Raw genomic sequence first — 17,034 nt, forward strand, 5'->3', positions numbered from 1 at the left:
GAAATAAAAATGCACAGAATCCTTGCCTTCTGAATCCTATTTTGCAAAATAGTATTAAAACTGGTATTTTGTTTAATCCTGGCAGTTATATATATATTTTTGTTTCACAATTATAGCAAAATTAAATATAAGTGCTACACAGGGGGAGAAAGGGGAAATGCTGTGAAAAGATGGACACAGATATAGAGATATATTAAAATCCATCTCCTTCATCTGTCCAACACCTTCACTGTGTGCCTCGTTCTCATTACACCTTGAGCCAGAGTTGTGCTTTCGCCTTTGATCAAACTGATATAGTTCTGAGACTCTACCTTGAGGACTTCTTCCCAGACAAGAACAGTCAGTGCTGTTTCTACACCATGAAAATTAATAGATAAGAGAAACAAGAATACAGGGTAGCTTTGCACTGCATTCAATGCTTGAGCCATTACCTGTAGGTAATGACCTGCCGAGGAGGTCCTGCAGGAATTACACATCTTTCTATATTCCTTTTCCTCTTTGTATTTGCAACATGAATATTTACTCTGAAATAATGTGATAAATAGTCAGTGGTTTATAACCTACAGTCACATCTTCTGGTTGCCTTTCTTTCACCATTTCATCACTGTGCCCCTATTGGCAAATTAATTGGAGACTCGCTGAAAAACTTTGGTTACTAGGGAAAAATGTATACTCCCCAACCGCTTACTGGTTTACTGGCTGTCACTGGGGGAAACTGGTCACAAAGAGGGTGCTGTACCAAAAACACATCTGTGATTGCTTTGGTTTCTAACAGATTGCCGTGGTTGCTCATAGTTTTATTGGAAGACACCGACCTGTCTGCAAACCAACCAAAGAGTGCTGATGAAACTGAAGAGTGCAACAGAGTTCAAAGAAAATCAAAAGGTACAACTTTTGTCTGAAGGTGAACTTTGCCCATTTCTGATTTGCACTGCAGTTTTCACAGTTTCAGTAGCTCTTAGCAAAGATGCCACGAGTTATAGTGATCTGCTAGTTACCAAAGCTATTATGAGCATCTCTTTGCGACCAATCACAAACAAGTGGTTTCTGGGGATTATGTCCTAGCAAATGATGACAACTGTTTTCTAGGCCTGTGTTTAATGGGGTCTAAGAGAACCAAAGATTTTTATATTTCTCTCGAATTAACGAATACTTTTTTAATGTTGCATTTCCCCTGTTGCGTAAATAAAGCCTGGACTTCATGGTCAGATCATTTCTGTGTGTTTTACTTCTTTTTTAATGCCAACACGAAGAGCTGTTGTTGCAATAGCCAATTATTTTCCAGTGTCACTTTAAAGGTGGTTTTCATGATGCCTTCATGTGTTCAACAAATCAGTATTGTCAAGTTGAGTGATGGAGAGGCAATGGAGAAAGGCTTAGCAACACAACTTGACCAAGTGGTGACCTACACAATCCTAATGCATACATAAGATTATGTTTGCGCTGGGAACCAATTACACTAAGAGTTCCAGGAGGGAATGAGACACAGGTGGAAGTTTTCAAAACTTAAACCAATGAAAGAGGGACAAACAAAAAGGGAACAAGCAGGAAATAAAACTAGGGTAACAGAGATGGGAAAATAACCTTCAAGGCAAAACAGGAAATGAGACAAACAATGAGACATACAGTCTAACAAAATAGCAGAGACAGGGGAAGACAGGAGGCAGAAGAAACTCAAACAGACGCACAAAAACAACAACTCTATCAAGAGAACAAAAGGCTGGAAAACCCCAGGATCATGACAAACGTACACTTACGTCTGGACCAATTACAGTCCTGAAATCTGACTTCTAAGAACTACAATGGTCTGCAGTTCCTGCAGTTCAAACACAGAAAATCTCCAATAGTTACTACCAACCACTGAACCAGATACCAACCTAACTTACGTCACTATAAGGATGAATCTAGGAACTCTTAATTCAGGTTTTTCCGTTTTAACCCACAATTCCACATTTTGCTAGTCAGCAATCAAACCCAACAGCAGACACTCAGTCTCAGTTTCTTTGCTTTTTTAAAAGTAACTAAGGAGCCTGTTTGGTTCTACTTTTAGTTTCACAAAATGTCACAGTGAAAATGACAGAGTGAGTGCTCCTAATGAGATCACACTGCCTGCACTAATGTTTGCAGAACTGCTTTTGAAATCCTTCAAAAAGAATGCTGTTTATCTGCAAAGCTCTTCCCAGTAATACTTACACGTGACCCAAACAGTGAGTAATGAGCTAATTTTAACCACTTTTCTACTAGCACCTATGACTGTTGTCATGTCAGCGACACTTACTGCTGAGATTCCAGATCCAATTACAGCAAAAATTACTATTTAGATTTGTTCAAGCAGCAAAGCGGGGCTGAGGGAGAACATTAAATCACCCCGAGCGCTATACGGAGCAAATATGTCGCTACCATATATGAAAACACAACAGGGACAAGGCAAATGATCCTGTCACCATGTCTGGTAATAGGAACAGGAACAGGAGGAAGGGGCTGAGGGAGAAATCAATTAAGAAACACTGTGATATTATAAAAGAGAAAATATCCAACTGTCTTTATGAATGTTAAGACAGTCAGTTGATGCCCATATATGGCAAATATGCAAGTTTTGTATTCAACTTCAAAATGTTTCCCAAGATTTTTGTGTAGCAGACAATAAAGCGTCTGAGGTGCCAAATTAATAAATAAGATAATCCGGTGCTCTGTCAATACGAAAATAAGGATGCTGGTGCTATTCATTAGTTCCACTAGGCTGTAGCTCTGTGGTTGGTTAGTTAAACCAGAAGGAACAAAAACGTTATAATAACACGAAGCATGTTCATGCACGCCAGCATGCAGGTTGCTGCTGTATGCTTAAAAAGTGATAACCTGACAAATGCAGGTTATTACATTAACCTCGTTTCTAAAATGAAAATATGAATAAGTTCAATGCTGGTTGGATTTGGTGTTACACTTAAAGAATACTTTTAGATTGTAAATGTGTTTTTAAATGGTTGACTCAAGTCGTAATATTTTGTTAAATTTTTTTTTATTAATTTATTATTTTAAATCACTTGCATTTCGTACATATTTGTATTTTCAGCATTTCGGACTTTTGTTTCGGCAATTTTTTTTAGTTTGTCTAACATTCATATAGAAAAATGCAAAGTATATTACTTAATACACCTCCAAAAAACCTGTAATTTCAGGAATGACCTGGTATTCCAGTTGTCATAAAAACTGCATATACTGCAGATCAACTGTAAAAGAAATACTAATGCATCCTAACTGTCCATATCATTTACTGCATATAAAACCTGCTCTGAGTCCACTTATTGCTGAATGAAGAGCTGTTTGACATCTCGAGCTAAGCTTTTTGTCCGTTGCAGCATGAAGAAGGGATTGATCAGCATCTACATCCTCCTTTCTAACAGTATTAGGGATAAAAATTTCCGAAATGACCATCATGTTGCATTCAATAAGACTTGAGACCATAAACTCATTAGTAAAGTTCTTACTCGGGTTGGAGATCAAAGAAACCAAACTCATATTTTCTCATAGACTTCAATATAGTCACACTTCTTTCTACAACCAAAGAAGTCGCCCCCTGCTGACCGTTAAAAAGAATGCAGGTTCAAGGCACTTATACGTTAGCATACGCTACATCTATGTTTCCTTAGCAAAAGCATGTTGCTGATCAGGTGTTGGTGAAATGAGATTTGGCATCTTACCAAAATATTCCTCGGACGGAGGGTTGTCCATGTCGTACAGCATCTTCTTGGTCAGGCGTTCCAGCTCATCTTCAGGGTGGGCCATGGGAGCGCTGCCCTGAAAACAGAGAAAGGAACATACGGTGGCTGTGACTCGGAGAGAAACCTCAAAGAGGTAATGAACATTTACATCACTCTGAAGAAACTTATCTGTGATCCGTTCAGCTTTAAAAGGAAAGAAAGGGTATAGCAGATGTATATAAGTAAAAAGGATGAAGCATGGCCTCAAGGTCAACCAAAACACTTTCACCATAATTAAGATGCAGCCAACGGTCCTGGGTCTGCCTTTCCCCTCTGAGATATCTGACCCTGGCTCAGGCCCCGGTGGTGTGCAGCCCAGAAGGTTGAGCATTTCCTTCTGTGCAACACAAGTATGTGGAAAAAACTGTGACCCTGACTAATCCCTCTGTTTGGAAAATAACGATAGCAGAAGAAACAGAAGGGGAAAACATTAGAAGATAGCTGCTTTTTAAGTCTCGTACATTTGGGCGATAGGTCGGGAGATACTTATTTAATCATACTCTGAGCACAAAAAGATTTCGGGTGCGAGCTGTGCCGGGGCCTAATCTGTGAAAGAGTCTGAAAGGATGACATAACTCTCTGAAGATGCCACTTCTTCTTCTTCCTTGTGAGTCTGCCCTCCTTCTTATCATGCAGCATCTGACATCTGCCTGCTGTGCCTGTATGGGGCTGACGTGTTGTGCCTGACATTTTCTGCCAATCATCCTCAGACTTCGAGAATCCCCCTCCTCCCCTCCAGCTTCGGCTCACGGTGCAATCCCGTCACAGGTGCGTGTGTGTCCTTTTAGACACCCCAGAGGCTTGAACTCGACGCTCTTCGTGCTGCGTGGCCGAGCTTTTTCAGAAAATCAGCGACACTCGGATGACCTTCCCTAGATCTGGGGCCGACTGAATCTTTACAGAAGATTTGATTTTCAATATTGCAACATGGGCAAAGATCTGAGCTGACCTTTGAGGTGCTCCTAATTGTGGCATCTGGGAGCTGGATGAGCGTGAACTAAGCGTTCGGTTTACTCGGTCACATAAAGGAATCAGATTGGTCAATAGGAGATTTAGAGAAAACATATTTTTGTATGCAGAACAAGAGCGTAATTACAGATCCAGTCACCCAGCACTTCTGGTGTTATCGACTCCGTCTGTGTGCATTTTACCCTCAGGTGTGCACACGACTATATTGCACCCTCTGTAATTCATTCATCCCCGCCAGTTCGACACTCAAGTCGCTGGTATTCCTCAAAATATTTGTTTTTAACACTGTTTTTGTCAAAGTGTCAAGAAGGATTAAGAAAGCTTTGTATAGATGTTTTTTTTCCCCAAAATGTCGCTGGTGACCTGAGGCGTGTAATAACTTAAGTTCTTTGAATAACAGAATGCTGTAATCTCTTGTAATCTCCAGTTTGACTTCATGATGGAAGGCCTGTCTCATGCCTAAACGCAGACTGTCGGGCCAAAAATTGAGTGTAACGCACACCACAGCAGCATTTTCTTAACAGCAGCTCTGCAAATGAAGACGGCCTGCTTGAGCTCACTGATGAGTAGGCATTCATGAAAACGATCGTTTTAAAAAATGACAAAGCAATTAAGAGCGCCTCGTGCGTAAATTAGCAGTCCTGATAGAAGTTAGCATTAGCACTGCGGCTGAAGACAAAGGAAGCTACCATGACTTCCAAGAGTTTCATTTGCTCTGAATCGGAAGAAGAGCTCCGGTGGACTCCACAGTGAGCCACAATTTGCACAGTAACCAAGCTAAAGCAACTAAAAACACGTTACCGTGATTCATGATTACAGTTCTGACAGGCCATTTACGTTCCCATGGCGAGAGAATAATGGCACTGTCAGAGCTGCTGGCATGCTTCAGTCACGCACAAGGTGTCCTTTGGCAGCAGCGTGTGACACAATATTGAGACTACATTGTCACTCCCAGAGTGCCACTTTTAAAACATGCAGGATTACTGTTGTGAATAGGGAAACTTTTCCTAACCCTAAAATGAAACAAATCTCCAAAAATGAAACAAATGAGTCAGAAAAACGGGAGACTGTGTGCACCAGCCTCCTGGGTGAGAAACCTGCAGCCTAATGCGGACTTCCCTGATCTCTGTCACTGGACCGTGGGTTCTCTGCAGCCAGCACACGTAAGCCACAGACGATAAATAAACGACAACAGAGAGCTTGTTGGTGAAATCTCACAAACGCTCGGGGATGAGATCACGGTGACTGCTTTGTAAACAACAAAGTGAAATTTCAGCTCGTGTCTGAGGGCACAAATATGATTTCTGGCCCACAGGCTACAGTTTGACTATTACTGCAGAACGGGAGGCAAACTTTAATAAACTGTAAAAGTAAATAAATACACAAATATTAAACTTTGCTTACATGCTGCTAATTATTTGACATGCACACACTTTAGAACACAGCACAGACGCTTCTTCCAGTGTATAAACACAGACTCATGCATTTCAGGATCAATTTTCATGAACGTGACTCACCGTGCGTGTCAAAGTTACGGGAACACGTATACAACTGTGTAATTTCAACAGTACATTAAAGGTTGTGTTCGAAATGTGCAGTGTATCTGAAAAGAGTCAGCTGCGTGGTACGTTTATTTACAGAGATGGTGAGAAACGCTGAGCTCTGCGTACTGTCCACGATGTATCAGCGAGCGTCAGAACTTTATGATGCATGACTTTACCCGGCCTGGCTCAGGATGCAGCCAGCTCATAATGGAAGCCCAAACAGCAGGCCTCATTAACTCTGAGGGATCGACACGTTGGACGTGCAAATCTTTCTTCTCTCTAGAGAGCAGCTGGGTCTGAGCGCTCGGATTCCTTGGGACCTCGCGCTTCCTCAGCTGCTCAGCCATCATCGGCCAGATCACATGATTAAGAGGAGACGAAAGGAAACGTTCCTCAGCGGCCGGGTATTCCTCGTTTTCACCTTAAATCCCATTTCTTTTTTAATAATACAAAATGGTCAAAGGTGGCATACAACAACTCGCACAACAGAAAACAAAATCAATCATATACCTGAAAGAAGTGCCCCTGTTGTCAACCTTCTGCTCATTATGCCGGTGTTGCTAGCTTGAGACAGTGAAGTAGACGATTTAACACTGTTAATCTTAGCTCCACATCAAAAGCACATTGGAGAAGGAACGAAATGCTGCTATTACCAGAAACAGACTTTTGAGTTTAAGCTTCATTTATATCTTATCCACTCTTTGACACCCCGCAGCAATGCACTGCCAGAGAGTTTAAAGCACCTTGTTAGGGAGTCTTTTGTGACAGCACAGAATAATTTTTCACTTGAATAAGAGAAAGAAATTGCTTCCCTGCACGCTTTATGATTGAGTCGCAGTTCCTGTTCAGCTTTTCAGAGGCAACAATAGAAACCATACAGCAGCTATATGTGCCGCAGACGTGAATTTTTCAGTTATGTCTGGCTCAATTCAGTAAATTGTTTGCCTACGCCTTCGGGACACTCTGTCGCAGTTTCATTGAAGTTGGTGCTTAAATTTCGTTGGCCTAACATCTGCACCCTTCGTACACTGTTTTGCACGGACAGGCTCGCAGGTTTCACTCGTAACGCCCCTGAAAGATATCCTGATGGATCATCAAATGCTTTCCACTTGAAAAATGATTTTGTTAAATGCCAGAACACATAAAATCACAGACAACAATAGCATCTATAAGTGACCGCCGTTGCGTGCTAGCTGATATGGCGCGACAGAGTCTGGGAGCTGATCGCTGCCCGACTGCCACATCTATGAATAAAGCTGTGTGCACCACCCACTGTGGAATTGGCATTGTGTCAGACCCGATTAGGTGACGAGTGGAGTGTGCTGGGTGGGGTGAGGAGTCGGGGGGGGGGGGGGGGGGGGGGGGGAGGGGGGCTCCGTACATGCTCTCACCTGATGCCCTGACAGCGCTGTGTCCCGCTAAGAACTAAACCTCAGGCTCTGTCTTTCCTGCTTCCACTGCAGTGACAGAGAGTGAACAGGAGAGACAACTGTTCTCAGGGCATCACATCTGCACCTTTGTTAGAGGAGGTGCAACAAAGGCGTCCAAACAGGAAGCTGGAACTATACGCACAGCATCGCTACAGATCTGTGAGACGAAACCACACAGAGCACATCAGCTCTGTCACAGTAAAGATCCAACGTTTTTAAATTTGTTGTAACAAGAGAAGACATCAAATTAAGACACTAAATTACATTTGAGAATTTAATTGTCTCTCTTTAGACGTCTCCGCAATGGATTATCTAGATGGAGGATGCCTCCTCCTCTCCTGTCACTACTTCCATGAAAATCCTCTGAGGGCTTCCTCTTTTCCTCCTGCCTGGCAGCTCCATCTTCATCATCCTTTGTCAATAAGTCGCCTATCCCTCCTCTGCACATGTCCAAACCATCTCAGCCTCACCTCTCTAACTTAGTCTCCAAACTGCCCAACCTGATCTGTCCTTTCTTATAGATTAATTTCTAATTTTGTCCATTCTACTCACGCCTATGAGAACCATAACATCTTCAGCTTACGTCCAATCTTAACATCTCACTACTATTTCGTAAACCACCCCTTTTGGTGCCATCCTTCTGTCACAAATCACCCGACACTCATCTCCACCCACTCCACCCTCTCTGCTCTCTCTTCTTCACCTCTCTTATGCACCATCCTTTGCTTTGGATGGTTGACTACAGGTATTTAAACTCATCTAGCTTCACTTTCTCTACTTTTTGAGTCTTCACCCTCTCATTTACACACGTGCATTCTGTCTTGCGTCCACCGACTTTCATCCTCTTCTCTCAAGAGCATACCTCCACCTCTCCAGTCTCTAGTCACTCCCTGCTACTCACAGTGCTCACAGTTTCAGATCACAGTCTCATCTGCAAACACCTAAATACTCAGTTTCATACGGTTCTTTTCATGAGAGAGTGGCTATTCCTAATATGGCCACCACAGGTAAGCAGCTCTACCTGCTGTTTAAATCATTTGTTTGAGAGGCAGCCAACCAAAAGCAAGGTGGCTTAAAGGGAGTGGAGTTAAAAGAGGGCTTAGATCCACCACGCCCCAGTACTTTTATATGGCACGTTTTATACTGCTCACACAGACTCACACACTGATGGAAGGGTTGGGAGGTAATTGAGTATCTTGGAGTGGGGGAATCGGGGATGTTCCAATTGTGATGAGCTTCCAACTGGTGAACCCACTTCAACTCCACAGATGCCCCAATAAACATTATTTATAGTGGAGAGTTAATAGCAACATGGCTTCTCCTAAATACTGAATCTCATGAAACGAGAGATGACTTAGAATATAACCATAACAAGCCAAAAGGGAAACATGTGGTTGAGTATACAAGGCTGTAAAATGTTCCCATCAGTAACTCACCTGCAAGTCTACAGAAGGCCAAGCAAACACGGCTCATCAGGATCTACAAATACACAAAACTGCACTTTCCTCTTTCTAAAAACAACACACACACACACAGCAGCTACAGTACCATTACAGTTTAGATTTCTTTACCCAAAAAATGAGCATAATTCAAATGTCAGTTCAACTTTTGAGGAATCGTGAGTTGTATCTTCATATTTAGGTCACTCCTTTTTTCTTCTTCTTGTTTTGCATAGTCCAAAAGGAGCATGCGAACACAATGAGACCAAGAGCCGCTGCATAAACAGCACAAGCCACTGAGCTGAAAGCGATAACCAGAAGGGGGGGAAAGTACAAGCAGTGTAAAAAGAGCCCGATGGAAAGCAACACTAATCCGTGTCTCCATCAGCTGCGCGTTTCTTCTCATCTACTTCCTGTAAATGCAGCATTGCACCTTAAACCAAGCACAATTGTCTTTCCTTTAACAATAGCCGAACACTTCCTGCACGATCAGCACAAACTGAAGAAAGACATAATCACTCACAGACACATTTATCCACAGATTAAATGATGATGGACTTCACAATGCAGAAATACTCTTTAGTGTCAATGGAGCTGCAGCTTTAAGTCAGAGCCGCTTTAGTCAGCTCACAAAAATGTGACACCCTGGCTTTTTGTCTCTCTCAGTCACAGCTGTATTATTTGAAATGGACATTGAGCCTTTGGAAGGGAATTGGCTTATTAAAATAATAGTAATAATAACCACAACAACAGCAAATGGACCACTGCATTAGTGAAGGTTCACGAGTGGATTGAATTTTCTTATTGGATTGGAAATGTCTAAAAATATGCATTTGTTGCCGCAACACTAAACGAGTGATTACAGCAGCTTAGGCGACTCTGTTTCACCAGAACAATGAAAGGATTGCTGGATCAGTCACACTATCCTTTCAGAGTGTGCGCGTGTGTGTGCTGGGACTTCTGCACGTCGTGTGTTTAGAATCAAACGTGCAGGTTAAATGCTGTGTATTAACAGCTCTCACTTTACAGTGGATGGTATTGACTGTATCAGGGTGACACAATATAAAACCTATGAAAGCCCCTTTCATTTATAAAACTGACCAGGGTGCACTTAGAGGCGGATGAGACGCCACTGTCTCTCTCCGACTCCAAATGAAGGCAATAAAAACATCACCTGTGGTGAAAGTTTGCTTTGTCATTTCTCCAACCGATCGCATGTTCGTAGCTTTATGTAATCCAAATGATGAATATGCAGCCTGCGATGTAAAACAGGTTACGAGTAATCTGTAACGCATTACACTTTGAGAGGAGACATTGCGGCGCTGCAAATTAAGCTCAAGGCCACCTTCTGAGGAGGCGCAGATAAAGTATACATTCTCTCCAAACAAAATAGGTCATGCTGTTTCAGCTCCAATTAAACAGAGAGGAAAAAAATAACAGTCAACTGTAGAGCAGCTGTGTACAGAGCAGCCGACGATAATTAAAAATTAACCAATTCCATAATTGACTTTTTCCACAGCCATTCAAACCTTTGCTGAGAAGTGAATTCACATAAAGGGATGAATTTGAGAGTGTTTGCAGACATGTAATGTATGTAGAGGGGCCTTTCAATGTTTGTAAGATGTGCGTGTGTAAAAACTAGGTCATCTGTTTGGAACTGACACATCCCCCTGCAAACAGATATTTGAAAATCTGAGCGTGCAGAGAGGGGTGCCACGAGCAATCTAAAAAAACAAAAAACAAGAACCCAACAACAACAACAACAAATGACTGCACAAATTGTTGGGACGGAGATAAAACTTATTTGGCGTCTCTTTGTATACAATTACCATCCTGCGACCGGAGCAAACACGATATTAAAGAGGATGCAGGTTTCCCTGGTTTTGGGTGCAAGCTCCAAGTGTTCTCCTGCAGTTTCCTCATGTGGTAGCCTAGATCCATATTTAAACACATGTGGTGGACATAATGAAGATTCATACAGGTTATCCTTTCAAATCGATGTATCGGGAACCTGCACTTCCCTTTTGTAATACACAGTGGTGCCGATCTCCTGTGTAATTTTACCTCTCAGGCAAAACCATGATATATCCTTCCCAATTCCACCTAAACAACTGCATGGTTTATCTGAATGACACCCTGAGAGATATCTCCTGACCAAAAGCTACCGCTCAAACGCTGCGGCCAAGATCACACAAAGGCCAATCCGCTCGGGGACGCTTCCCCGATGTGGGAAAAAAAAAATGATTCGAAAGTGTACACGTTTCACTGACTCTGATTCAAGGGCGGATAAAAGACTTCTATTGTGGTCGGAGAAGGATGTGAGGAGGGAAGAGAGGACACCAAAAACTGAGAAAACTTGGTGTGCAGAAAGGTGTTGAGGAGATCATGTCCAGGAGGATCCAGCAGGGGCCACTGTTCATGCAGGTGGTTTTGGCCACATCGTTTGTAACTGAACCAAAAAGAGCCTTTTTCTTACTGTGTGATCAATACATTAACACAGCCAAGCAGTGTCAGACAGTCCATCAGTTCTTCCCCATTGAATGAAGTGAGCTAATTAAAGCCATTCTTTACTAACTAATCTTGGACACAGAGGACTGAACACTCTTCACGCCAAATATTTTTTATTGTTTACATACAGGGACCGTCTGTCACTGGAGTCAATGCAAGAAAGCCATCCACTGTGCTCAGTGTCAGCTCTGGTATAAAAAGGAATAAACAGTGTTTAGAAAGCCTACCGTACCTCTGCTACTCTTTCAGTGCACACAGGGGCTGTGGTGATGAAAAGCTAGAACCATCAATCAAACACAATCTACATGGACATTATTGTACAGCACTGTCTGGAGTTTTACACAATATTAAAATAGATTGATGTGGAATTTACAGGGCTTCACACTTAGCTTCACTAGCATTATTGCAGCCACCAGCTTTGTCATGTGGTTGTACCGTCACATGACTTGGTCTCTTTTTTTTGCGATTTGCACACCGCAATTTTGCACGTGCCCAACAGCGACTTGATATTTGAAAAATAAACAGAAAGTTTCTCAGCCATGAGCAGTGGCTGAGCAAATGGGTCATCAAATTAAGAAACAAAAAATATCATCTAGTAAGATGAATGCATAACAGCAGAATGCTTAACCTCTGAAAAGTAGTAGAGTCTGCAACCAGTCATCGGGTTTCTAACTGTTGTTCAAAGATACTACAAGATTTTACTGTTTGGATTGCAAGTATATAGCAGTCTCGGTGTTCTGTGCTTTGGTAGCTGTTTTGTGGATGCGAGTCCCTTCCTGTTGCGTGAAAGGCTCAGTTTCGGACAGTCTATTTTTAGCTATTTATCATTTCAAGATGCACGGATATCCCTAATATGGTCATCTGTGGCAGAGGAGCTGCAAACACCTACTGCTCAAACGTTCTGTTTGTATGAAGCAGCCAATCAGGAGAAAGTTTTCTTGAATGGAAGGGGAAGTGAGCTAAAAAAGCATTTCACACTTCAGATCGAGAAAGTCTTTTGTTAGAATGTCGTGGACCAAAAAAGGCAGCACTATGCTATGGTGTTTTGTTTTTTTTTTGTTTTTTTTCCCCAGTGGTGGGAGATAATGGAGGTCACAGAGGAAACTTGCATAAACATAAAAAAAAAACAAGATGCAAAGTGAAACAGAAAAGCCAAACCCAGCACTCAGGGCTACACTAAGGCCCAGAACAAGACAGGGAAGGATTATTCTGAACTGTGAATCATGCAAAGCTTATACAGAGTATAAAATAGGCCCGGCCCTTAAACTTGGCTAATATGTGAAAAGTTTGGTGCCAAGATTTAAAAATAAATAAATAACAAAATCACTGTGCATTTCTAAATGTATCATTACAGAAATTATATTCAGCATTTCACTGATGATTCCACAGGCAGTCACAAAGGTAAGAGAAGACGGCAAATTAACATAATCGTTATAGTAATTAGTGTGTATTTAAATGTGCATCAAATAGTTGAAACACGGATTTCAATCTTGTGTTTTCATTGGGCTTCTTATGATTGATGTCTTAACATAATAATCATAATCTTCCATCACCTGACTCCTGAGCCGATACTGAGTTTTTCTCTCTTTTCTTCCTGTGCAAACATTCTCTTAAAATTTTGAATCTCTTGCAGCTTCTTAGTATTTCTGATTGCGCCGTTGCAGTCTCCTGCTTACTCCCTTCTGTCTCCTCGTCCCTTCATTTCCTCCCTTGACATTTAAAAAGCCTCAGTTTTAAATATCTATCACGCACAGAACACTACAGTAATGTGGTGTTGACACAGGTCGTGAGCTCTGAAGGTGCCTTTAAAAACAACTTAAAATCGAACTTTGAAAACACTGTAAAAACATCTTCAGGCCCACTTAGGGGTTCGTAACTTCCTACTCTCTGGTCTTTTCGCCTGACAGAGTAATATTTTCAATTAAGAAAGTCTTTCCACAGCCTTTTAGCTTCAGAACGAAGCTAAGCGCTTGCTTTGGGAAGAGTGGGTGGTTTGTTGTTGATGGGGGGCTGTTTGAACTCTATTTTAGAACTTGAGAAGTGGGTAAATGCCACCAAAGCCCAACACGGTAACACACACACTACGCTTTAAAGCTGTGGTAAAATCTCAGTACTGCAGGATATAGCTGCACCTCTTCAATCCAGCCCAGCGACGACAGCAGGTTGAAAACAAGAAAATAAACTGCTAAGACATTTTGGATTGCCGGAGCTCACTGAACTGCAATGACAGGTATCGATCGGGCCAGTTATTTACCAGCCAAGCTGTTCGTCTGAGAGGGGGCATGAAGAGAACACAGTGGCAGGGGCTATTATTTATGAGCAGTTATGTGACAAACACTTCTGATCTACGAGGGGTTACGACTGGCTGAAGGTAGCGGCCAATCAACAACTAACAAAAAAAGAACCTGAAAGCAACTACAACAATATTCAAGTGACACCAATGAGCTCATCTATAAAATGAGTATCATGAATCAAATAATCATTGGGAGGTTTTCTGGAACATTCAAGTTGTAGCTCTGTAAACAGAAGCTTTGTAAAAATCATCTTTATTCCATGTAAAGACTCACAGCTGCACATCTCTTTATTGGAGTTGCCTGGAAATAAGAATCTGGTAGTTCATTGGAATTCACACATACAACTGAATGGAGCTTTCCAGGAAAGAAAATACCCATGAAAAGCTGCATTACATGGATTTATAGATGTTCTTTTTGAAATTATTTATATGTCTCTCATAACCCAACACTAGGCTTACAGTGGCCATATGCTCACTTATAGTTACAGCGATAATGGCCAGGAAACTTTGTTCATTTAGTAATGCTATAAAATTGTGTTTAATCGCAAGAAACCCAGCTATTTAGCAATCAGATAGGGTCATAAATGACCCTATCATATTTTCTACAGGAATCCATTTTTAATGGTTTTATCTGTTGTAAATCAGAGTTTGTATATGTGGAATACTTCAGAAATCTCGCAAAGAAACACTTAAAATCAAGACTTCCTCAACAGTACTTCTCTAGGTTTGCAAGCCACTTGACTGTAAAACAACGTAGTAATTGGAATTTGATAATTAAGATACAATCAAAGCTTATGTCTTTCAAAAATGTGTACACATATTGCACATAACCCGCCATTGTCCTTGCCATACCAATGGACCATGTAAGGAACTACTAACCAATTAGTAGATAGTAGATACTAAATAAAAGTCCATCCATCCATCCATCTTCATCCGCTTTATCCGGGGCCGGGTCGCAGGGGCAGCAGCTTAAGCAGAGAAACCCAGACCTCCCTCTCCCCAGCCACCTCCTCCAGCTTATCCGGGGGAACACCAAGGCGTTCCCAGGCCAACCAAGAGATATAATCTCTCCAGTGTGTCCTGGGTCTGCCCCGGGTCCTCCTCCCGGTGGGACATGCCTGGAACACCGCGCCCAGGAGGCATCCTTGTCAGATGCCCAAACCAGCTCAGCTGGCTCCTTTCGATGTGGAGGAGCAGCGGCTCTACTCTGAGCCCCTCCTGGATGGCCGAACTTCTCACCCTATCTCTAAGGGAGAGGCCAGCCACCCTTCGGAGGAAGCTCATTTCCGCCGCTTGTATACCCTTTATGAAGAAAACATCGAGGGAAGAGTTTATCCTGCCCGGGTTACTGGGGCCCCGCCCTGGAGCGAGGCCCGGGAGGGTGCCCGAGGGCGAGCGTCTGGTGGCCGGGCCTTAGTCCATGGGGCCCGGCCGGGCACAGCCCGAAAAGGGGACATGGGCCCATCCTCCCACAGGCCCACCACCCGCAGGAGGCGCTATAGGGGTCGGGTGCATTGTGTGTCGGGTGGCGGCCAGGAGCGGAGGCCGTGGCGGACTGATCCCCGGCTGCCAAGACTGGCAATCGAGACTAAATAAAAGTATTGTTTTAAATCTTTAGTGACCTGTTATGATTATAAGTTCTCCTTATAATTATTATCAAGGAGTAGCTGTGGTTAAAAACTCTCAGGATGTTCCTTTTTACTTTCCAGCAGGTGGTTTCGTATACCATCAGGACAGCTGTAGTTTTAGGGCACAATTAAAAGTCTTCACTACTTTGTCATTATTTTATTTATTAGTCATCTGTAAAGGCATTCCAATTTAAAACAAAAGTCAGAACTCCCATACTTCAGCAGCTACTCTGATTTTGAAGAGCTGTGGTAGTAAAACATCACTTAGGTAATCAGTTTTCAATATTGTCTCATGCATTTATTCATAGCACAGCATCTCTATTAACCTTAATTGGCCCAGTTCCTCTGTGTTGTTACACACCTGTTTTAAACCTAGAAGCAGTAACTGAGAGGAAGCTTTCGAATGTGTTGGCAAGAAAGTGAACCATAAGGAGATCCGCCATAAATCGCTGACCTCGGATCAGATCCACCGGACTGACCTTTAGTCTGCGAAGCATTCGGTAACAAAATCCTGAGTGGACCACCGCTGCACACTGTGCCAGCAACACGTCGGAGGCACAGCAGTAATTACATACAGTAGCTTGTACCTCTGCAATGCTACGGGGAATACAGCTGATCCTTGTCGCACGATCTGACCTGCATTAGAGGTGTAATGGCTTCTGATGATATGACAGACAAGAATGCGTGCTGCATAGTTACAAGGCATAAGTCAGTCAACCGATACGAGGCCAAAGATTTAATATTCCAAACTGACATTAGCTTAAAGGGTGAGAGGATGTAAGTACCTCATGAGGCTTTTTTCAGCAGTATGTGACAAAGTCCTGCACAGCCTCCTATTTAAATGACTATAACAGTCTCTATTTTTAGATTTAGTTGTTAAAATGAAGTAGGCCTTACACTGCCTGAAATATCTGCTGTGTAAATGTTTATTGATACCAGTTTCGTTTCTCTTGCACTTTAAAGATTTATCTTACACACCCTTACATTTCCTCCCAGCAACTTATATTTTTTCAGAAAGCACAGAATACTTTAAAAACTTTAAATTGATGAAATGTCAAGTGCATCCCTAGTCAATGCCTGTTGCAGCTCTTAGTTTATGTGTATATTGTAGTTACATTTACTGGTGTTTCCAAGGGCCTCCACCTCGACTGACCTGCTGCTGTGGTATTCTACACATGGAAGGAGGCACTTCTTAAAAGAGCTCACCACCAACCAATGAGCTCAAAGGTTGGAGCATATATAGAAGATGTTTCCATATTTACATGAATGACTAGAAAGGCAGCAAAATTCACAGATCATCATTTTTGCGAAAGGGAGCAGAGCAATGTGGAATTTCCTGTGAGCTGTGCAGTATTGGTGTGGTTGCCAAAGACTGTATATAAAAGATGGCTGTAGCCATTGTGACATCACCTACTGTTTGTGAAGGTTCACAGTTACTACGATTTACAAAGGTAGACGAATTGCT

The 17,034-nt window shown here is 42.3% G+C and overlaps 1 protein-coding gene across 1 annotated transcript in view; it reads right to left on the reverse strand.

The window, feature by feature from the left end:
* lpp (LIM domain containing preferred translocation partner in lipoma) overlaps nucleotides 1-17,034 on the reverse strand; it is a 196,704-nt gene that overhangs the window by 48,260 nt on the left and 131,410 nt on the right. The window contains exon 8 of the mRNA XM_085398739.1: nucleotides 3,699-3,795. Within this exon, the coding sequence (XP_085254865.1) occupies nucleotides 3,699-3,795 (97 nt within the window). The remainder of the gene's footprint in view (nucleotides 1-3,698; nucleotides 3,796-17,034) is intronic.

The sequence above is a fragment of the Rhamphochromis longiceps genome, linkage group LG23 (assembly GCF_057381845.1).
Source record: "Rhamphochromis longiceps isolate RC_006_pf linkage group LG23, R_longiceps_female_GT1.1, whole genome shotgun sequence".
Lineage (NCBI taxonomy): Eukaryota > Metazoa > Chordata > Actinopteri > Cichliformes > Cichlidae > Rhamphochromis > Rhamphochromis longiceps.